A 25,255-nucleotide genomic window follows, 5' to 3' on the forward strand; every position below is an offset into this window, starting at 1 on the left:
TATAACATAAGCTGGTCAACAGAATAACAGCTAAACTAACTGAAAATTTACATAATGAAATCCTTTAAACCAATACAAAAAGGATGATGACTAATTAAACAAATCGTCATCATGTTTTTTTTTATTTGAAGGGTTGATTTATTTTGAAATTAACACGTTTTCCTTCATCTGAAAAATTAGGAGTTCAGCTTATTGTACAATTTGATAGTATAAATGCTAATCCACTCGTAATATTATTGAAAAATATAGTTACAGAATAATTTTAATAAATTTATTCACAAGTTAATTGTAGAAAAAAAATTATCGAATAATCAATACAATACAATCAAAATAATTTATTATCGAAGTTGCAATGACACGTCTATCACACAGATTACATAGTAATAAATAGGTTTTTAGTGGATACGACAAAAATGTTCGAATGTGGTACAGATATAAAGACTGACTTTTTCGAAAACTCAATGAAGATAAACTGGACAGCGAAATAATAACTCAATACTACAATGGAAAATAAACAAGGAAACCTGAGAAAATAACCAGAAAAAATATCTGGTTGTGATTTTACAAAAAGTATAATAATTAAAATAATTTAAAGTGTATCTCACATTGAGTTAACGACAGAAGTAAGGAACCTCTTCCACTTTCTGCTTCTTCCTCGCCATTTGTTCGAAGAATTCATGAATGTCTTCTTCTCTGACTACTTTTTTATTTTCTGCGAACTTCAACAAATACTCCTTCAAGTTCGATTGAAGCTCATTATAACCTGAAAACGGAATAGGTTTTTTCAAACTGGCATTACAAGTTGTAACAAGAAAGGGTTGTTGTACTGAAAAGCAATAACCCTTCCAGTTAGTCCAGGCAATGAATGCTCAAACAAGGGTATAGGAGGAAAAGTTTGGGAGAAAATATTTAACCCCGTAGTTCTATTGAGGGTAGTAAGGAGGTAAACATATTAAAAGTCCCCACCCCTACCCCCCGTGCTAAGGTTCAAAGGTACCACTTTGTGGTTTCTCGCATATTACCATAGCCACCTCTAATACAAGGCCCCGGCCTACGATATTGCAACGTCGCAATGTAGGCCTAGAATCTAATACATGATTGGTGAAAAAGATTTTGAAAAATACCAGCTGATCTTTTTCACCAATCATGTATTAGTTCTAGGCCTACGCTGCGACGTTGCAATATCGTAGGCCGGGGCCTTGTATTAGAGGTGGCTATGATATTACTCGAAAACTATGTACTCGTATTTTACGGACATAACTGTTGTTAATATAACAGCTGTTATATTATGAAGCTTACATAATTTATAAAGCTTTCATTTTACAACTTTTTCTATACCTTGTATAGTTTCCGAGATATCCGATCTTGATGGTGTGAAATTTTTGAAAAAAAAAAAATAAACGTTTGCCTCTTAACGTTTTGCTCATAACTTTTTCAAAATCAATGGAGAAAATACGTGCTGATTATGAACTTATAGAGCAATGAATTCTCTGCAATTTGATGTGTAATTTCACATTTTTACGCATTTCCCTAGGACTGTTGCAGCAGCTTTAGTGTTGAGTGTGAAATCTATAGTTTTGCAACAATAGACCATTTTGACATACAGTAGGCATTCGGAGGAAATGTTTTGAGACTCAAGTCCTCATCCCTACCTTATGTGCTAAAGGGATGACGGTGGTTTTACAGTTGCATTTTTGCTTCCTCGCTCATTTTGGGAAAAATGCGTTCAACCGACATGGGTAAATATTCAAAAATGAAGGTTGATAAATTTTCTACAATTTTTGTTCAGTAGAGTTTTGTAATATTTCCAACAGTTTTCGAGATATTAGCTCTTGAAGGTGTAAAATTGTTTAAATATAATTTTTGTATTACATTTTTTGCTCATTCAGGGCTTATAGATCTCCAACAATGCAACGTAGAAATAATAAATAATCGTAGGTTTGTAGAGCATTTGCATCATTTCACACTATTCCAAGTTTTCCTTTCATTGTGATTACAGCTTTAATGTGGGGGTGAAACTTTCAACTTTGCAACAAGAGTCAACTCAGCGGTTTCACACCTTTAACATAGGGGAAAAGATGCGCACTTTTCTCAAGATTACATTCTTACTAGTCTCAATATTGCAGTATTGAAAATTAAAGCTGAATAACAATAAAAAGAAAACTTGGAATAGTGAAATAATAAATCATATCAAAGAGAATTTAATGCTCTACAAACCCACGATGAGTTATTTCTACGATACATTGTTGGAGAGTTATGCTAAGCCATGAAAGAGCAAAAGATTGGATAAAAACCTGCTATTTCAACAATTTTACACCTTCAAGAGCGAATATTTCGAAAACTGTTGGAAAAAAAGTTGGAAATATCACAAAATTCTACTGAACAAAAATTGTAGAAAATTTTGCAAGCTTCATTTTTGAATAGTTAGAAAACGGTTGAACGCATTTTTCCCAAGATATAAGCGTGGAAGCAAAAAGCCTAAAAATTCATTATTTATTTAGCGTATGGCAGATACACAAAACAGCGTTAACCAATGTGCCTAAAAATGCAACTTTAAAACCACCCTCATCCCTTTAGAATATGAGATAGGGATGGGGACTTTTGATATATTTTCCTCCCAACTAGCCTCAACTAGTCTTGAGACTAGTCTCAAAAAAGCTGCAAAGTAAAAAATTGTGATTAAAAAATTCCCTCCGAATTCCTTTGTCAAATGTTCTATTATTGTAAAACTAGAGATTTCATACACAACACTAAAGCTGCTGCAAGAGACGTAGGGAAATGCGTAAAAATGTGAAATTACTCATCAAATTCCAGAGAATTCATTGCTCTATAAGCTCATAATCAGCACGTATTTTTTCCATCGATTTTGAAAAAGTTATGAGCAAAAATAGCAAAAAATTGAGGCAAACAAATGTGTTTTTCAAAAATGTTACATCTTCAAGATATGATAGCTCGAAAACAATTATCATTATCTTCTATTAGAATATATGTAAAGAAAAAATGTAAAATGAATATTGTAGGAAATTATGTAAGCTTCAATTTTGTACATAACAGTTATGTCCGTTACATAATTTTCGAGTAATATAAACCAAAAAGTGGTACCATTGAACCACCCCTCATCCACTTAGCACAGTTGGTAGGGGTGGTGACTTTGGATTATGTTTACCTCCTTACTACCCTAAACAGAACTGCAGGGTCAAAAATTGTCTTCCAAACTTTTTTCCTCTATAACCTTTCCTTGACTGGACTATTAGTTTTTGGTTAACAATAATAATTCCAACCAATTCCAACAAGTGATAAAATGAAAAATGCCCAAATGTGGATAATAGCACGGAATTTGTTAACAAAAGTTCCAACATATAAACGCATAAATTAAGGCGTTAATTATGCAGTTTTCATTTATACGTTTTTTTTTCAATTGAAAAATTGAATAAAATTTGTATCTTTATTCTCTACTTTTTATTTATTTTTGCTTATAGCTTTTATTAGCAGAGAGAGCCACGTTGCAAAGAGATGTTATGCCTCGCCATAAAACCCAATTTTACTCATTATGAACACTTGAGTTCATATTAAAATATATCTACTTGGAATCTATATTTCTGTACTTGAATATGAAAAATATTCTCAATCATTTTTAAATAAATAAATTAAATTCTTATTCAACATATAATTGATGCAGTATATGTGATCTGAGAGTGCTTCTATGACGGGATTGAAAATATCTCAATTTCAATTATCCTATACTATTAAACGAGCAATTTATGTTTAGATGTTTATACAGAATGTCCCACCAAGGTTGTAACAGCCGTTGACCATGAATTCTACTTGACATTTCTGACAAAAAATGTTCAGTAAACTTTCTTCTTATCGACCTTAGTTATCGAAATACATCGATTTTTCGATATTTTCAGATTATGCCTACTTCCGGTCAATAAATACTAAATAACTCGAAAACTACTGGTCAAATTTCAATTTTAAGGGTGTTGTTGGAAAGAGAAAAACAATTCAAACAAGATCAATGTAATTTTATTTGTTGTTAGATATTTTGTAGTTTTTTATTAGGGCTTAAACTTGAAAATATGCTATTCTTCAAATTCAAAGTTAAGTTTCAAACCGTTTTTTCTCCGGGTAATTATAGTGGTTTCAATATTTCAAAAACTTCTCCATTTAATAAGCTTTCGAATGAGTATAAATTCGAAAAGAAAAGTTCCATGATAAAGTGTTCAAAACTGCTAATATCTGGGATGAACACCTTCAAAAAGGGGAAATTCACAAACAGCATGCATCAAGTGACGATTCTAAGAGTGGAATCACCTGATTATTTTCCGTAGTATATAGCCTAAATCCTATATAAAATATTAATCATACACTTTTACAAGGTCCAACAAAATGTATTCATAGAATAATAATTCAAAGTAGATGAATGACAGAATTAAAAAAACCTGATGGTAATCAAGTTACATATCATGCTCACTGCTTACAGGAGTTCAAAATAGCCTCCATTTCTGTTTATACAACTTCTGCTGCCGTTTATCAATCTTCGAGTTGCCCGTCTCACTTCGTTGGGCCGTGTCTTCATTACCTTAAACGTCAATCGAATTCTGAGAATCAGTTCCTCCCTGGTCTCTACAGGTTCTCTGTAAACTTCACTTTTCACAACCCCCCAAAAGTAGAAGTCTATTGGAGTAAGATCAGGTGAGCGTGGTGGCCAACGTACAAAATATCTAACAGCAAATTAAATTGTTTGAAATGTTTTTCTCTTTCCAAAAATACCCTTGAAATTGAAATTTGACCAGTAGTTTTCGAGTTATTGAGTATTTAATGACCGGAAGTAGGCATATTCTGAAAATATTGAAAAATCAATATATCTCGAAAAATAAGGTCGATAGGGAAAAAGTTTACTGAACATTTTTTGTCAGAAATGTCGAGTAGACATTATTTGTCGGCTGTTACAACCTTGGTGGGACACCCTGTATATCTGTATGTGACCGGATCTCGAAAACTGCACTAATGATTCTCACGAAATTTTGAACAAAGTAGGTTTATGATATGAAAATTCGATTGCACTAGGTCTCAACCCTGGGATAACTCGCTGAAGGACATTAAAAGAATAAATACGTCCTTGGAAAAAACAGCTGGAAATTTTGTCATCTGTCGATACCATAATGGAAGTGAGTGAACGAGTGTGGGATCATTCAGCTGATCTCACGAGAAGAAAAATTCAGCAAGAAAAACTTTTTTCGTTTATTTCTCTTTTTTTATAGAAAACATGTTTACTTCAGAAAGTCCAGAATAGTAACACTAGATGATGTTAGTGTAGAATAGTACATAGTATATTAACAAATATTGTTAAATATTTCTAAATCGAATTCATAGTACCTATATCTATTTGTAATAATTGATTATGTGTTTGTTTTTTGAAGTGTGAATTAATTGTTATTTTGATGAGTGATGGTAGCTTAACCTAGATTTTGATTTGGACTGTAGTATAAATTTGAAAAGGGACAGTTTTGGGCATAAGCCTGTTGTGCCTTCTCATATAACTGTAAAAATAATTGTACGACTGAGAAAATGAATAAATAAATATAAACTATAAATTCAATCTTTCGTTACAAATTTTCTATGCTTTTACACACCAGAGCAAAACTCGGTCCCCCGATATTAAGTTATTGTTGTATGTACTTTGTGATAATGGGTCATATGAATAAAAACAGAGCATATGCATGAGCATGAGCATGGAGCATAAGGTTTTGCTCATGAGCATTCGATATTTGAGATAGTTGTACAGTATTTTAATAATTAATACTTACGCTGGATTGCTTCAATTTGCGTCACACGATTCAGAGTCGAAAGAGCATTCATAGTTGTTTCGTCATTTGTAGAAGATACTTTTTTGGTGCGTTCCTTCAATCCCTCCTCCTCGTAAACCCCGACCGAATCGGAGAGATCAGTAAGAAAACTCACATTCAGGTCCTTGTACATTTTTTGACAACTCTGGCAGACACACAATGATTTGCGAAAACCTACTGTCCAATAAGAGGCTTCCTCGGCAGGCATATCGACAGGCTTCATCGTTTTCAATAGACACTCTGAAAAATTATAATTCGATTGATGGGGAAACAGGACATTACCATACAGAGTGTCCCAGGAAAGATGTAGCCTAACATCCAAAGACCATAGATTCTATATAAAATTTGCAACGGAAAATTTCCAGTAAAAGTTTCTTATACCGACCTTAGTTTTCGAGATGTGGAATGTTCAATATTTTAGAAAAACGACAATAACTAGAAAACTATTATTCAAAATCAAATTCTAAGGATATAGTTGAAAAGAGGAAGAATTTCCAATAAAACTCATACAATTCAAAACCAAATTTTAAACAGTTTGAACGCTTATAAAAAGTTCAAAAAAAAACGTCAAAGGAACAGATTACTGTATAATTAATCTTACTGGAAATAATTTCTTTCTTTTCCTACCCTTATCCTAAGAATTAGATATCAACTGATAGTTTTAAAGTGGACGTTTTTCAAAAATATATAAAAATCGATATATCTCGAAAACTAAGGTCGATATAAGAAAATTTTACTGGGCTTTTTTGTTTCAAATTACACGTAGAATCCATGGTCTTCGGTTCTTACACTTTTCGTGGGACAATCTGTATAATAAACAAAACTTTTTATGAACTATTTGAGGCATCATCAGCCTGAACTAGCGAACTGATTGACTTGCACTGAATTTTTGAGTTCAAAGACCACAGCACAGAGAGGACATGAATCCTTAGATACTTCGTGAAAGACTTTTGCAGAACTGATGTTACAATAATTGACCGCTTACTTCAAAACAAAGGCCTTTTATATGCATATTCATTTAAATTTTGTCAACTGGCAAACATTTGAAATGAGTAGAAGTCGAAAATAATATGTACAACTTCATTCCTTACCTTCAGCTTTTTCTGGTTCCTTGGAATTTTCAACATTTTGTTTTTCCATACTAGTTGAAGCCGGTTTGGTAATCTCCTGCAAATGAATTTGTTGAATAAGATTTAGTAGTATACTGGACTAAAATTCTTAAAATACAACAAAACATGATATTATAATGGATATTTTATAATTCTAGTAGGAACAAGATTTATAATTATTTCTTGTAATCTTCTACAGCTTTTCTACAGACATTTAGCAAATCCGAGCTCGTTTAGTATTATGTTATCATATAATAATACATTTTACGCGTTATTTCTTTCACTCCTATCTAGATGCTAAACTCTCACAATTTTACATAAACATAAAACATTTATTCATTCATAATATAAATCTTCAATTATTTATAATAATACACATCTGCACCACTAACATAAACATATTGATGATATTAATAGTCGATATAGCTCTCACTTCGCTGTAAGCCTCGCCTCACTCTATGTGGTTGGCTTTCAGATACGATAAATAAATTAAAATTTACTTTTGTCATTATTTGGATTGATTGTGTGAAATCGCTGGAACCTCTCCCACACTCAACACACCTCATCGAGAGTGAATTGTACAATCATTTAGTATTTGTTCAAAATGGCTTGGCATCCTGATTCAACTACGATAAAACAGTTGTAAGTTTGAAGCAGCCTCAACCTCATTTTGCTTGATTCGCACGCTTTGAAGTCATTGTTGACCTCGGAACAAGAAAAGTTGGCAGGCAGATTACACAGTAGCACTTTCTAGAATAGAACAATAAAGTTTATTCAATTTTTGATGACAAAGTCTACAATTTTATGAAGACAATCAGCCCCTTGATAAGGGAAAATGACTAACCTCTATGACAGTTGCAGCTGCTGGGTCATTAGGAATCGGCGATTCCACGTCCACGATGGAAGAGTTATTGGTTTCTTCCACATTCTTATTCACAGTGGAAAAGTCATTGGTTTCTTCCGTAATTTTCTTCACTAGAAAGGTCAACACCAACGTTTCTTTGAATTTTGAACATGTTTTATTTAGAATAAAATGGTATTTTAAACACAAAAAGGATCAATAACAATGACTGCTGTAAAAAGAATATTATGTGTGCAAATACTGATCTACAGCCATTAATAACATTTTTTCTATTCAAAATGAATTATATAGAATATTGCACTTCTAATAAAATCTAAAGTCTCAAATTTAATCTTTTTTGTACGTGTGGAAATTATATTTATACTAAGAATAATGATAGAGCAATTTATTGAAGCACGTTCGTTTGTAGAAAAATAAATCAAGTGACATTCTACCACATACTTGTGTATCCGCTGTAGTACCGCAAAAAGTCGAGTCTTTCAGTGCAAGAGGCGCATATCACTTCACAGAAATTATTCTCAGTAGGGAAGCCACCCAAATGCTGCAATCAGAAAGTCACAGTGAACCATTGCAGTATTCAATCAAAAACGTTTTCCATAAAACTAAATGGATCAGTGTCAAAAACAAACTTTGTCCATCACGGCAGCTATCTATTGAAGTGAATGAGAAAATAAATAGCCCAGTCAAATGGCCATTTTTCAGGAAACAACCCCGAAATAATTTTTCTCTTCGGTTTTATATGTATTTCATGGGGGGCTGAATTAGAATCTGAAATTTGCTGACACCCCAAAGGGCGGCTTCACATCTAAAAACCCAAATTTTTAGACTTTTTTCAATTTTTCATTTTATTTCAAAAACCAAGGGATTTTCGAAAAAAGCATTCTCTACAAAGTTGAAGACAATAAAATATCCAAAAGATTGAGTGGTCGCGCAAGAAATTACGACTTCTGGTTTTTGAGCTACAGAGTTTCCAAAAATGGGTAATTTTCAAGGTTTTTTTTTAAAATGCCTTCTTTCTATTCCATTTCTCTTTCTAATTCATTCTATTCTATTATGGAAACTCACTACTTTCTTTCGCAAAAATTTCTTATATAAAATGAGGTAATGATGAAAAATCACATATCATGGGAAAGTACAATCAATTCTGAACAAGAATCTCCAGGAATTTTAAAATTTAGTATATGGGGAAGAGGAGTACTAGCGAAAATAGAAAACCATGTCCTACAGCCAAAATACAAATTTTCTATTGTAGTAACTTTCGAGGCCTTCCTAACCGATCAAATCAATATTTTGCATCACATTGTTTATTACAAGGGGTATGTTTCATCAGAATCACCCTTTAGATGCACTCAAATTCAGGATTTCCTAGTGGGGAGGCGCTTATAAGGACACCTCAAGGATCAACATTTTAAACACTCATAACTTTTGACACAATGATCGGATCTTTTCGTACCACAGCTCATTCTTCTCAGCTTGTCAATGTGGTTTAAAATCATATATCATGAGTGGAATTTGATAAGAAAAATGGGAGAACTTTTTAAATTACCAATTTCTACATGATAATAGATGATACTTGGTCTTGATTGTAGAACAGAATCTTCTCTCTCGTGTGAAGTGAATTTTTGTAATTCGTGAAGTTAAATTCGTTCCTTTCAAAAAATCAAGAAATTGACGATAATTCGTTAATTTTTACAGTCTCGGCAGGATTTAGATAATGAACAGTAATTCAAGATAACTCAGGCAACTCAGCTTAGGAAGCATGAAATTCTCTTCAATTTGAGACCAATCGCAAGTTTCTATCTTGTATCAGACTACTCGTTTTAGAAACACTTGATTAACAGTAAAATCGCGAAAAATGGAAAAATAGAATTCACTACTTTTTCAATCCGCTGTAACTTTTGAATGGTACTGAAATCGAAAATATTGTTTATGGGAGTGAAAAGAGGAGAAAATTGTCTTCAACCTTCACTGCATTTTGAATTTTTTATGAAAAGTGTTTTACAATACACGCAGCTTTAGATATGGAAATTAGCCATTTGATTATAAATATATAAGTGTAAGAAGGAAATTTATTTTCGCTAGTACTTCCTCTCCCACATATACTTGTTTTCAAAATTTCTGAGGAGTCTTGTTGAGAATTAATTTTAGTTCCACATGATATGGAATCATGGATTCATATAGCAATATGGATTGCTCAACTACAAAGTAGCCACACTAATTTAAAAAACCAATTAGAAGTAACTCTAAAAACGTCTGAGGAAGAAAGGTTAGGGATGGTAGAAGAAATTAAATCTTTGGAACTGATTATAAAATTACAAGATGAAGACCATAAAAAAGAAATACTAAATCTAAAAAATCAATGTAGTCTAATGTCGGAGGAAATAAAGAAACTAAAATCTAAATTTGATAATACTAAATGTATGATAGAACCTCCGTCCAAATGCAAAAAAAAAAAATAGAATCTAACCTAAATGATGGGAAATGCTCTGAAAATGGTCGAAATAAAACGTACAGTGAGGTTTTGAAGACAGCAACCAAAAATATAGCTGAGGGAAATAAAGATAGGAAAGGGAGAGTTCTGCTACTGACGTCCAGTCATGGACGTGATTGCAGTGATCTCCTTGATAAAAGATTAAAAAATAAATTTGATGTCCAATGTTTTTTCAAGCCAAGTGCATCAATTAATGCAGTTGTAGAGTCAGCTAGGGAACAAACTAAAGACTTTGATGAAAATGACTATCTAATTGTACTGGGTGGCTCAAATAATATAAATGAACCTAACTTGAATCATCTTCCTCAAGTAACAGAAAAAATCAAGGAAATTGTGCCACTCAGCAAAAAAACAAACTTAATAATAAGTACTATTCCTAATAGGTTTGATAGGCTAGAATTAAATGAAGCAATCAATTCGACAAACAAATCAATCCATAATACAATCAACAGCCTAAAAAATAAGAATTCTAAACAACTGGGGATTTGTTTTCTAAATGAAAGGCTGAAAAGACATAGCTTCACTAATCACGGGTTGCATCTAAATCGATCTGGCAAAGTAATCTTTTGTAATAGATTGGCAGAGCTGATTGAAAGCCGTTTGCAATCCTCTGGTTTAAAAACAGTCAAAAAAACAAATAACGATTTTTTAGTAAATTGGCTCAAAACAGTGAAAGGGAAATAGCTACAAATGCTAGAGATAGAGTAGCACAAGATGGTAAGGTTTTTAGTATTTATCATCAAAATATTCAGTATCTATATTCAGTATCTCAGTATCACCAAATGGAGACTGGCAAAAATTTTGTGAGCTGCTCCATACACTTTTGGAAATTACAACCGCTCGTTTCACAAATGTTATAGTAGTAGGAGATTTCAATACCGATTTTGCCAGGCAGGATAAAATGACAGAGGATATTAGAGATATTATTAATATGAATAATTTAGAAATTAAGGTCCACGAATAAACAAGAGTAACTCGAACTTCACAGACAATTATTGATAATATCCTCACAAATATAGAAGGTTGTAATGTCAGGTTAGGTAGCTCAGATCTATCAGATCATAACTATCAAATTTTAGATGTTAAGTTGCAGGGCCAGAATCCAAGCAGAAAAAAAAACTTTTGTGAAAGAAATTCAGCAATATGAGCTAGGAAATATAAATTGTTTGAAGCAGGAACTGCTTCAAGAAAATTGGAGTAGTGTTTATAACAGTTGTAACCTAAATTACAAATATAAGCAATTCATTGATACTCTAAGATTTCACATTAGTGTATGCTGTCCGATAAAAAAAGTAAAAGTAAAAAGTAAATTAAACAAAGTAGATGAATGGATAACTGAAGATATTCTTACTCAAAGAAATATTGTTAGGGAAGCTTATGAGGAATTTAAATTAGTGAGGGATGTTCCGAGTGAAGTCAAATACAAATGTCTAAAGAAAAACTATGCAAAAGAAGTGAGGAAAGCTAAGTGTAAGAGAACAGCTGAAATATTAACAACTAGTACCAATTTTAACTCTGCTGTTTGGGAGGTAATTAATAGAAATAGAAGAGCAGCTCAAAAAGATACCGTTACTAATGTCCCTAGGATAATCGATGAACAAATAAAAAATATGAATAAAATGCAATAAAAAATTTGAATAACAAAAAAACAGTAGGATTGGATGGGGTCTCAAGCAAAATTTTAAAAGAATGTGAAAATGAATTACTGGACCCTTTATTGCATCTCCTTAATACTTCACTAGAGCAGGGTATTTTCCCTGATGATCTGAAACAAGGAAAAATTTTGTCAATTTTCAAGAGCGGTGATTCTGAAAGAGTTGAAAATTATAGACCCATTAGTATTCTAAATTTAATAAGTAAAATTTTTGAAAGAGTAGTTTTAAATAGGTTATTGATGCACCTGGAAGAAATTAATTTCATATGTGATGAACAGCATGGGTTCCAGAAAGGGAAATCTACTAAGACTGCAATAGTATCCCTTGTTGAAAGACTAATAGATATAATAGATTCAGGTGAGAAGGCAGCCGCAATATTTCTTGATTTATCCAAAGCTTTTGATTGTGTGAACCATAGAATATTATTGGAAATACTAAAAACTGTAGGTGTGAATGGTATAGAACTAAAATGGTTTGAATCATATCTCATAGGTAGAAACCAGTGTGTTGAGCTTACCAAGGTGGATGGGAATGAAATAGTAAAAATTAAATCTCAAAAACTGGAGGTCCAGGCTGGAGTACCTCAAGGCTCAATTCTGGGTCCCTTACTGTTTCTGTTGTATGTGAACCAATTACCAAAATAGTTAAAAGATCACAGAGCTCTGTTGTTTGCTGATGACACATCGCTTATCTTTAACAATTATTTATTAGATAGTCTAGAAATAAATGCTTTTACTGGAGTACAGTCAATTGTCCAATTCTTGAAGCAAAGGCAATTAACAATAAATAGTAAGAAATGTCAATTCCTACAATTCAAAAGTAAATATAATTCAGTAGAGGATAGAGAAATAAATGTGTTTGTAGAGGAAAATGAATTAGACCAAGAAGAGAAAGTAGCATTCTTGGGAATTTTATTGGACAGGAAATTAACATGGCATCCTTACATTGAGAGGATATGTAATAAGATATCATCTGGGGTATTTTATAATTTATTCGGTTAGTAGGTTATTTGAACAAAAACCAGATTATATTGATAGGAAATTTTATAACAAGCTACCTCAAATCTTGAAAAGTAATGATGATTTGAAGATTTTCAAAAAACAAATTAAAAAATATTTAGTTGATAGAGCTTTTTATAGTGTACAAGAATTCCTTTCAAACCTAAACTAGGTTGAACTACTTAGTGTTAGAATTATTATGTAATAACATGACTTGTCTTATACTCCATGACTGGAGTCTTTAGGACGTAATCTAAAAAAAAAAATATGAATTCTTTATGAATTATCATTACTCTTTTATACTCCAAAAGTTGTATGGTGGAAGCAGTGAGTTTCCACAAAAAAACTTTTAAAATACCCCTTTTTTGAAAATATGTAGCTCCAAAACCAGAAATCGTAGAATCCTGCGCGACTACTCAATTTATTGGAAATTTTATCTTCTTTAATTTTGGAGGGAATGGTTTATTTCGAAAAACTGGAGGTTTTCGAAATTAAATGGAAGAATTGAAAGAAGTCCCATTTGGGTTTTTAGATATGAAGTCGCTCTCTGGCGTGTCAGCAAATTTCAGATACGAATTCAGCGCCCCAAAATACATATATGAAACCAGAGAGAAAATTTATTTCGGGGCTGTTTCCTGAAAAATGACTATTTGACTGGACTAAAACGAATACTGTCAATCAGTGTTCAAGAACTGAGATCAGCAATTAAACATGGCCGTATTTATTTTAAAAACCAACTTAAAAATCAGATAATAAAATATTCGGTCTTTATTGAAAGAAATCTCACAAAAACCAAATATTGACTCTACTACTCATACGTGAAAAAAAAGAACTGCTCATGTCCAAACGAACATCTAGCACCGTGCAACCAAGTCTGATGCCTAGACTAAAATCTCACCAGTTTCACCGGGCGCCTCCCCAGGTGGCGGATTGGGGAATGCCCTCTAGATATAGGTGGTACCAAAGAAATCATATACCCGAGGTGGACCAAAACCAGCAAGAAAACTGCTGCCTTGCAGATGGAGCTCAGTGGACCTTCAAAGGTTAAGAAAGAAAACTCCGCAACAAAAATTACCTGGTCTTCCAGGTTGGGGGTTGGGCGAGGTGCTAATAACTCCTCCCCGGAAAAAACAACTTATTGTGAAACCTTATAATGAGCCTCGGAATTGGGACGGGGATAAAGGAAATGCAAATAAACTACGATTGAGAAATTTGGATTGGAATCGTTACTACTAGTGTTTGTATTAAGGTGCGTACAGATTTACGCGCCGCGAACATGAGCAATTCACTTTTAATCAGCTGATGCCAAGCTTTTTATATCTGTATCTTACCGTTTCTGTGAAAATACAGATATAATCAGCTAGTAGGCACTGGAATTGCCGCTAGAATTGCTGAGTGGATCCTACATACTGAGTAATATTCATAGATAGTCCACACAAGCCTGGCGACATTGCTTTCTACACAAAGCCAGTTACACACACATCGATTTGTTGTCGTTAGATTTGTTGCCGTCCTTATAAATTCTATTACATACAGATGATGTTTGACAAGTTCCACTAAATCGAATTCATAAGGACGGCAAAAAATCAATCATACAAAAATCGATTTGCGTGTAACTAGCTTTCGAAGATCCATACGATAATGTATTCTGTCATAAATTTAATGATTATCACAAAAATGTCTAAGTGGGCTCAAACCTACTGCCATGGGGAGACAAAGAAATTAATTAAAAGCTATCAAAATAGTGATCTGGATATCTGTTACACTTTTTTAGTCTAAGACATAAAATGATAATCATGAAATTGATAACATAATTCATTTTAAAAATTCATTCAACAATTTAGAGGAGTTATTTTCTATTTTTTAATCAGCAAGAAAACGTTGGTTTATTTTTACCCTTATTTTTGGGTATTTTCAGAAATCAAGATATTTCACCTTATTTCTCACACGGAAACTCTGTAAGTTATATTATAATAGCTACAGCACAGCTACAAGACCACTGGACTCAATTTACTTTGGCAAAAAACACGGATACTGTTCAGTGTTCATGGTCCACGTCTATCAAGTGAAATTAGCAATACGGTACTGTCACTATACAATTATAACTATAACTGTAACTATAGAATTTTCACAATATTATCACTAGGAACTGGCAGGCTTTGAGTACGACTGACAACACTCTGTACCTTTACCACTGCTCTAGACTAGGCAAGCGATCCCTCTATATATATACCCTAACGTTTTCATTCCACAACAATCCAGAAAGATGGAGGCTTCTCTATTATCCACACAATACACGGGAATCTACCGATTCCGCCCCGCGGTTAGTATGTGTATGGCCACTCACATATTAAACGTAACAAAGTGAACGTCAGTGAAGTCATCAAAAGTGACGTATTGCTCTCACTAGAAGCCGACATTACGTTCCCCGACTGAAGGAGCGAAATCAAAAGTCCCCACCCCTACCCACTGTGCTAAGGGGTTGGGGGTGGTTTAAAGGTACCATTTTTTGGTTTCTCGCATAAAACTCGAACACTATGTATCCTAAGGACTTGACTGTCATATAACAAATTAAAGCTTACATAATTTCCGAGATATCCGCTGTTGAAGGTTTACCACCATTTTTTTTTTATTTTTGCTCTTATAACTTAAAATAGATGAGAAAAATCCATGCTGATTATGAGCTTATAGAGCATTATATTCTCTTCAATCTGATTTATAATTTCACACCTTTTACTTTCCTTGCTCTATTACCATAGGTAAGGAAAGTATTGCTTTCCGAAAAAAATTAAGAATTTCTAAATTTCTATACGTTTCAAGGTCCCCTGAGTCAAAAAAGTGGTTTTTGGGTATTGGTGTGAGTGTGTGTGTGTGTGTGTATGTGTGTGTGTGTCTGTGTACAGGATATCTCATCTCCCAATAAACAGAATGACTTGAAATTTGGAACTTAAGGTCCTCACAATATAAGGATCCGACACGAACAATTTCGATCAAATGCAATTCAAGATTGCGGCTAAAATGGAGAAAATATTGTCAAAAACAGGGTTTTTCGCGGTTTTTTCGAAAACGGCTCCAACGATTTTGATTTAATTCATACCTAGAATAGTCATTGATAAGCTGTATCAACTGCCACAAGTCCCATATCTGTAAAAATTTCTTTTAAAAATAAAAAATTTAAAAATATACTTCATTGTATATTTACTACAATCTAATCCAGGTGAGAAACAATTTGGGAAATTATCTTCAAAATAGTGATAACCATAATTACAATACCAGACAAAACGGTGACCTTCTCACACCCTATGTAAGATTGTCTAGAACTCATAGGAGTCATATGTATCAGAGGCATGTAATGTTTAATAAAATCCCCATAGCAATAAGAAATTTGCAAGAAAAAAGCTTTAAATTAGTGGTAAAGAATTGGCTGAAAAAGAATCCATTTTATAACTTAAGAGAATTTCTAGACTGTGATATTAGTAGTATTGCTAGACTGTGAGCTATAATTAGTTTTCATGTTATATATTATATTGTAATATGTATTTCAAATTTATATTTTGACGAAGCCTATTGCATTGATGTTTATATGTTTAATGGCAAATAAAATTCTTATTCTTATTCTTATTCTTATTCAGGAGCTCCGCCCCATCTATGCAAAGTTTGATTTTAGATTCCCAATTATCAGGCTTCAGATACAATTTAAACATAGAATTTTGAGTGGAAAAGATTGAGCATGAGAATCTCTACAATTAATGTTCAATAACATTTTCACCTAAAATAGAAAATAAGCTCGAAATTTGAGAAAATGTGATTATCCAATTGCAAACTGTTGGCAACTGTTGATTCTATTAAATCATTCACTATGAAGAGATAGCAGTCCTCGTATGTCTCCAGCGTTATTGTCCTGTCACCAGCTGGCTCAGATCTTCGTTTATAAGTAGACTTGAGATGCGCGTGCACACTAGCGTCAGCTGATCAATTTTCAAAACGGCAAGGAAAGTTGTGTGAGTGCGCCACACCAGATTTTTCGAATTTCCCTACACCTTTTGCAGCAGCTTCAGTGTTGAGTGTGAAATCTCCATTTTTGCAACAATAGACCAATAAATTGACAAAGGAATTTGGAGGGAATGTTTTAAGCAACATTTTTGACTTTGCAGCTTTGATGAGAATAGTTAGGAGGAGAACATATCAAAAGTCCAAATTCCTAACTCATGTGCTAAGGGGATGAGGGTGGTTTAAAAGTTGAATTTTTCAGCGTTTTGCTTCCACGCTCATATCTTGAGACCAATGCGTTCATCCGACATAACTAACTATTCAAAAATGAAGCTTGATAAATTCTCTACACTTTTTGTTCAGTGGAATTTTGTGATATTCCCAACAGTTCCCAAGATATTTGCTCTTGAAGGTGTGTGATTGTTAAAATAACAGGTTTTTATCTAATGTTTTGCCCTCTCAGGGCTTATAACTCTCCAACAAAGTTAAAAGTTGTGTGTATATTTTTGGCTTCAAAATTTTCTGTAATAACTTAATTTATTCAAAGTGCGGTGATATTAAGTGCAAAATTTGACTATAATTTGGTATTTTAATCATTCTAGATTCAAAATTTCTAGCTAATATATATTCTTGGACAGAACTTTGAACTTTAAATTTCCACAGTAAGAACATAACCTATTTTTCGAACATTTCATTATTTATCAAAATTTGGGAACAGAATAGTTTTGGGCTATGCCTGTTGTTCTATCCCGATCATATTCATATGATTTGTAATTATATCAACGAATAAATAAATAAACAATGCATAGTAAAAATTGATGCTTATCGAAAGTTTGTAGAGCATTGAATTCTCTTTGAAATGCCTCCACGTCGTCCAACCATCATTGCGTGGTCGGCCTCGCTTCCTCTGTCCCCCTGGTTGCTGATACAGAGACATACGTGCTGTACGGGTTTCCGGCATACGTTCCACATGGCCCAACCAACCAATTCTTGCTCTTCTAATTTCAGTATCAATGCTCGGTTGCCCATACAGATTATAGAGCTCATCATTTCTGAGTCGCCACCTATCAGCCTCTAGCACTGTTCCATAAATTCTTCTTAGGATTTTCCTCTCCCATCGATTCAACAGCATCTTGTCACAACTTGTCAACACCCATGTTTCACACGCATACATCACCACTGGTCGCAGCACTGTCTAATTTTAATGCTCCAGCTTAACAACCAAGATCTAAGAATTTTCTGTAGGCTGAAGTATGCCCTATTTCCAGCTTTCAATCTCTCTTTAATTTCCATTTGATTTTGTTAGTGATCAGGGATCCAAGATACTTGAAACATTCTATTGTTTTAAAGCGATGTCCTTCCAGTGCGAGCTCTTTAGATATCCTTCTCTGGTCTCTAGTCATCCTCATGTACACAGTCTTACTTCCATTGACTGCCAAACCTGCTTTTTTTGACTCTTCCTGAAATTTTCTGAAACTTTCAATCAGATCCTCCTCCCTTCGGGCTAAGATGTCTACATCATCTGCATATGCTAGGCACTGTACCATTCTAGTAAGCAGTGTACCTCCAGCATGCAAACCTATATTTCTGACTGCTCTTTCCAAGACAAGGTTAAACAGAGTGCCTGACAGAGCATCTCCCTGTCTCAGACCCCTCTCAATGCCGAACTCTCGAGAACTTTGACCAGCGATACTAACTTTGCTTTTGGTTCCTGTCTATGTTATGTTCACAAGGTGCACCAACTTATTTGGAATCTCCAACATGTTTGTTTCTAGCATATACATCCTGTCTACACTATCATATGCTTGCTTGTAGTCTATGAATAACTGGTGGACAGGAATATTGAATTCATAGCATTTCTGCAGTATTGTTTTGATAGTGAATATGTGATCCGTTGGTGCTCTCCCCTGTCTGAAACCACTCTGATATTCTCCAAGAACATTTTCAGGGTGCCAACCTCTTTGCTAACACCTTTGCAAATACCTTGTAAGCTACATTTAACAGAGCAATACCTCGGTAATTAGCACATTCCGACTTGGAGCCTTTTTTATGTATTGGGCAAATGAGTGCCATTTTCCAGTCATCCGGCATTTTCTGTTTCCTCCACACTTTACAGACCAGGGCATGCACCTTTCGCAAAACCAGGTCTCCTCCATGCTTCAACAGTTCAGCTGTAATTTTATCACTGCCTGGTGCTCTATTGTTCTTCAGCTCCTGCATGGCTTCACTGATTTCTTCAAGCCCCGGTTCCCGGTCCGCAATTGTCTGTTGGTCTTCCAAAAATCTGGACCCACCTCTCTCACCGATGGGATTCAACAAATTCTCAAAATACTCTGCCCATCGATCCAGAACAGCAGCTGGGTCCCAGACATATTTCCGTGTTTGTCTCTTATCAGTACTGCTCTAGCTTGGAAACCCTTCTTTTCTTCTCTTATCAAGCTGTAAATATCCCTTATTCTTCTGTTTGTGGCTTGTTCCTGTATCCTTTCAATCTTCCTCCTTTCCCAAGCTCGTTTCTTCTCTCTACATATGTTTGCTGCCAGAGTCCTAGCTCTTACAAACGCTTCTCTGGTATTCCTGGTCACTCTTTGCAGTGCTCTCTGCCTTGCTTCATTTCTCATGCTTATTGCTTCTCTGCATTCTTGGTCAAACCATTCTTCCCTCCGAACAGGTCGCATGTTGCCTAATGTTTCCTCTGCTGCTCTTGTCAAATCCCCATTATATTTCCAACTACTGATCAACTAAAAACCACCTGTGTGCTCGAGGCCCTAGTCACACATGGGCGACGGAGTCTGGGATTGATGGATCTATAGTTGGTGCTTGAACACCTATTGGTGTAAGGCTCAATGACAGATCAAATTACTTACCCTAGAGTGAAACCAATCTTCGCAGATGATACACTGCAACATTTCATCTGGAACTGATTCCTCCAAGTCAGGATAGGGCCTTTCGCAGGCGCAGTAGAGGCCACGAAAGTTGTGGTTGTAGCTGTTCAGCTCGTTCAGTTCTTTATTCTGAAGATAAAATCAATGGAGTTATGAGGGGTTAAACTTGGCATATTTTAGATCATTAGAGAAATCTGGACTAGACTATGTAAAGCAGAGTAAAAATATAGAAATCACGCATGAATGCTCGCACTGAACGATTAGATCATCCCAAGGCTTACAACCAACATTTATCTTTATAAGACCTATTCAATGTTGGAACAGACGGTAGATCTGCAGAGTAAAAAAGCAGGATGAGTTGTGGGTGACAGAACTGAGCTAGTTTACTACTTACATTGAAAGGTTCACATTGCATGAGTTTTAGTCGAGCATTAAATGAGTAAAAATGACATAAGTGTGAATAATAAGTTTCTTCCTATAGATGTGGAGTTAGCTAATAGTGATTCCATTATGAATTACGGAGAGTAACCACACTACAGTAATACATTTGGTCGTACAGTAATATTAAATAATAACCGAATATGCATTTATTTAATGCACCAAGAATCAAGAATACGATTCAGAGAAATGGTTAATTTTTATGTCACATTCCATTGAAGAATTAGTCATTACAGCATTTAAATACGATACAGTCGTACAAAACATTTATATTGTCTTTCATTTTGACTAAAAAGTGTTGTCATTCATTTACTGTATAAAAGGTGAAAATATAAAATCTGCTAAATATTCTTTTTATTGGAAATTGTCAACTCTCCCATGACATTTTGCAGCATATTCCATCAAATTCATACTGAAATCGTTATTTTTAGGTTGGGATCATTTTAGGTGGAGTGTTCAGGAAAACTCGAATTTTCAATTAACCTCATAGAATAAGGTTGCAAGGTGTCAAATATGTGGTGCGGAGGCGGGAACTGATTTATCCGTTTTAGGAAATGACACCCCCTAGAAATAAAGCATTTACAGTATTCATGACAACTTTTGTAGTGTTGCAATGTTGTTTACGGAGAAAAAAACTCGAACTTGAACTCTGTCGAACTATCACAGCACAAAACCAACGAGTTCAGTGTAAATTTGATGGAATGTGTCATAGGACAGTTAAGAATTGCATAGATTCCAATAAAGGACATTACTAGTCAATATGCTCACTTTTAGGAGAAACTTGAGAATTGCATAAAATCCACGGGGTACAGCAGATGTTCAAAGTAGAATTAGCTTTTCTTGGTGAATTTTTACTATATAAAACACTTGGAAAAATAACTTACTGGTTCCAAGCTGCATTTCTTTCCTTTGAAAAGGCTGTTGCCACAATCACATCTGAAGTTCCTGAAAAATAGAGACAGACCCATTCATAATATACCGAAAGAAAATAACTTGCACTTACACTGTTAAGTAATGTTCAGACCAAAATCTACAGCTCTGCAGAGTCTGTGGATGGATGGATTTAAAAAGATTTGTCGCCGGCTTAATCAATGCGGGTGTTCACACCGACATCTGTGTATCTGCCAGCCGACGCTCCAAGAAAACTCTGCTTGTATGCGGGTGTTAAAAGCGAGAAAGTTTATGAGAAATAATTAAAATAATTTTTCCAATTGTCAAAAGTAGTCGAAAGAACGTAATTTGGCCTCTCAGGAGTTTCAAAATAAAGCAGACTAGCTTATTTTTTTGTTTGGAAGTTTGGACAGTAATGTCCACTCTACCACTTAACCACGTCGTTAGAAAAAAATACAAATATAATACAAAATATATAGATATAGCCTCACCGAGCCCGCGCCGCGGTACTGCCGAGTTTCGGACGTACTACGGCGAGTGAGAAAACAAATGCTCTAAACTGTGTAGGGACACATACTAGCGCACCGAGTTAGCACCGTCACCGTGTTTGTTGCCAGAGCCGTGACCGCGCCGTCACTATAGTCAGGTCCACGTTATAATGACAGTGGATAAAGATAGAAGAATAGCGATGCCGATTCTCTGCATTAATTAATCATATTTCTACACTGTTAAAAACATAATTTGCACCGTTGTGAACCTAGAAAAGGATAATACCACCGGCTTAGTCGAATGATAGACAAGGATAGAAAAACCAAAGTTGATCAAATACTGTCATTATAACGTGGACCTCACTATAGTTCAGTTTACTTTTTGTTATATATTTCCGATACATGACTGATTGTGGTATTGTTATGTACCGAAATAGATTTGGTAAGTTGTTGACATTTGTGTGCCAGCACTATGATTCTCATCTTCTGTATCTACAGGTAATTAGTTTAAATTGAAAAATATAAATTTAAATCTGATGTAACAAGCTTATTAACAGTAGTTTGTAACACATTCAGGAATCAGACCACACAGAGCTGAGACAGTAGCACTACAGAACTGAGACACTGCTGCCGCTCGGCTGTCGCACGGATATGTGTGTTCTCCTACCACCATCACCGTGTCACGGGCTTAGCTCGGCCGTACGTCGGCGCGGGCTCGGTGCGGTTGTATGTGTCCCGACCTTTAGAGTTCAATATCGGAAAATAAAAGTCTATTTGAAAATAAGTGTTTTTCAAAAAACTAAATCACTTCACTGCTGAAATAAAATCAAAATAGATGAATAGATGGGCTACTCAAGAAAATTTATGATTCAGATCAGTGAGAATTGGAATATAGATTCATTTGTTGATTAAATATAAATAGTAATTATGGATTTGAGGAAAAAACCTGTGTTAGCTTAATAGCGTTTTAAAGAACATACGTGGGAAAGAGAATAAACAGTAGTGGAGAAAAACGGGATAGCAAATAAGATTTCAAATCAGAAAAGTTTTGAAAAGAAGACGATAAGATGTGAAATTATTTAATGTATATAATTATTTTGAGAATTAAAATCAATACAGAGAAGCTGATTGCAATCCAAGTTTACTGCTTATAGACAAGGAATGAAAAACTAGAAAGAGAAACTAATTGAAATTCAAAGGACAAGCACACACGCACACATTCAACATTTACACTCAAGCATCCTTATCGAGGATACTGATAACTTGAACGATACAAAGATCAAGTCCCATCTAAAGACTCAAACAAGCCCACTGCCACCCAACAACTACACGCGCGAACCGAGCCCCACCACCCAACAACTTAATATTGTCTGGCAATGCATTCCACAATCTAACTGCCTTCGCCAAAATGATCTATTGTAAATCAGTGTTCTGTGTTGTGAAAAAGGATTGGAAAACATTTTTCGGAATGTTAATATCATAAGTTTGAAACTTTCAAGTTACCTTTTTGTATACAGTTCAATCAGATCATGTCCCTCATGGCAATGATAACTGCAAGCAAGGCAAATGCAAGCAGGTTTATCTTCGTTTTCAATGCAAGTCTTACAAGAAAACAAAGCTTGCCGTTTGACGTATCCCTGCAAAATAAAACCACAATAAAAATGAATTAAACAGCTATTAATTACATTGAACAAAAATCTTCTAATTGGAAATTAGAAAAAGCAAAGATCATAAGTCCTTGGATGACTAAAATATTATTAAGAAAGATTTTTTCTCTTACATGAGAGAAAAAAAATATATATATGTATATGAACGTCCAAGAAGGGATTCCAGTGTTTAGGAAATAGAATGCGTTTTTTGACATATTAAGATGCTACTTCCAGAGAGAAGGCGTTAGGTTACGTCAGGTAAGGGATATTTCACATGACTGCTTCACAAAGACGGGGGTTCTCCTGTTTCCCTAGTCTGGACCACGGTATTTAGATGAAAACGGTAGGGGTCATGAAATGTGTGCGCAGTGGCCAGCCAGCTAGATTACGTCATCGCCACCAACCGAGGTTTTTAATACCTATTGGCAATTTTATGAAACTTATTAGTTAAAACCAGATGATTGAATATAAAATGACGTCAGTGACACCGGAAATTTAGCACAAACATGCGCGTGACACCTACCGTCTTCTTCTATATACCGTGGTCTGGACCACTGAAAACCCCCGAAACTCCGCCAGAGGCTTCACTTTTATCAGCTACTCCCACACACGGAGTACAGTACCTAATGCTAATGTTGAAAATAAAACTGAAACTAATAAACTTACTGGAAATAAAACTGAAATAAATAATAAATAAATTGACTGGCACGGTAATAACTGATAAAGCTAAAAGCATAGCGTACGGTAACTAAAACTGAATAAAAATATTCTAGAGCTTCATACTATCAATATTTTGTTAATAATTAATAATAGCCTATAAAATTTTATTTATCACTAGTGCACTCGAAGTAAAGTGCAGCATTATTGTTTTAAATCTAGTACTAACAAAATAAATATAATTCAACCCAATTCTTTGGTAATTTTAAAATATAAGCTCTTATTAAATGCCCTATATTAACTGAGCTCAATTAACTTTAATGCCCAATCAATATTGTATAACAAGTTAGATGAGAATAAAGAGTAAACTTATTCTAGAATTGGTATGGGGTATAGCAGCCTATTAATAGTAGTACTACTACATGGATAGAATGGGCAAATAAGTTTATTTATTGTTAAAAATAGCTAAATATAGCAAGATAAAGTAAGTATAGCCTATTTCACTCTCCTGTTTACTGGATTGCTAACCTATGACAGTCTCTCTTGAATATTCAACTTGCGGAATAGGATGGTTATAATTTCACTAAGCCAAAATGTTTCAAAAAAACAACATTTTAAAAATTTAAGAAAACTAAATTTTTGGCAAATTTCAAATCTAGAAACATGTTGGTTTTAGGTAGGCCTAGGTAGTGATTGCTCAAATGAAGAGCCAAAAAAAGAAAGTTCTAAATAATATGGATACAGTAAACATTTCTTACCTTATTATAAGAACAGTTTTTATCATCAGATGCACCCAAAACTGCATAGGCTTGAGTTTCCCATTTTTGCTGTTCTTCAAGAACATCCAACATTGTAACTGTGTTTCCCTCGTCTTCCATGTTTTCAACATTTGAATCAAAAGATTCTGATTTAGGAGTGTTTTCCATGATAAAAATATTATTTAGATTAAGATTTCTTTAATCAAAATTTTATAAAAAGCAAATACCACAATAATTTTGTTAGCTTCACTTATCTTCAGTGGATGATCTTCTCAAAACTCAACTCATGTAAGTTAGTAAGAGAAAACAGAACAGAAAAAGAAAACAGAGCCTGACAGAACAAGAGCAAACAACCCAGCTGTAGGCTAGGCTGTAGCTGGATTGCGGAAACTTGGCTCTTTTGATTGCAGCGCTATTAGTGCTTTGACTACCGTACATGATCTTTAATAAAAAAATGACTATTATATAATTGATTCATCATTTGAAATTGTTCTTATTAGCATTGAATATTTGCAAGTAGTTTTTTTTTTAGTAA

The 25,255-nt window shown here is 34.3% G+C and overlaps 1 protein-coding gene across 1 annotated transcript; it reads right to left on the reverse strand.

Moving 5' to 3' along the window:
* Positions 1-257: 257 nt before the first annotated feature.
* On the reverse strand, positions 258-25,227 carry LOC111048398 (putative E3 ubiquitin-protein ligase UBR7). Its single transcript, XM_022334265.2, has 9 exons — positions 24,721-25,227; positions 23,160-23,293; positions 21,162-21,222; positions 19,822-19,968; positions 8,262-8,361; positions 7,803-7,933; positions 6,941-7,016; positions 5,811-6,089; positions 258-763 (listed from the first exon to the last, which is right to left on the reverse strand). Exons 1-9 carry the CDS (start codon positions 24,886-24,888, stop codon positions 612-614), a joined length of 1,248 nt encoding a protein of 415 aa, XP_022189957.2. The 5' UTR covers positions 24,889-25,227; the 3' UTR covers positions 258-611.
* Positions 25,228-25,255: the final 28 nt, after the last annotated feature.

This window comes from Nilaparvata lugens, chromosome 5 (genome assembly GCF_014356525.2).
Source record: "Nilaparvata lugens isolate BPH chromosome 5, ASM1435652v1, whole genome shotgun sequence".
NCBI classification, from domain to species: Eukaryota; Metazoa; Arthropoda; class Insecta; order Hemiptera; family Delphacidae; genus Nilaparvata; species Nilaparvata lugens.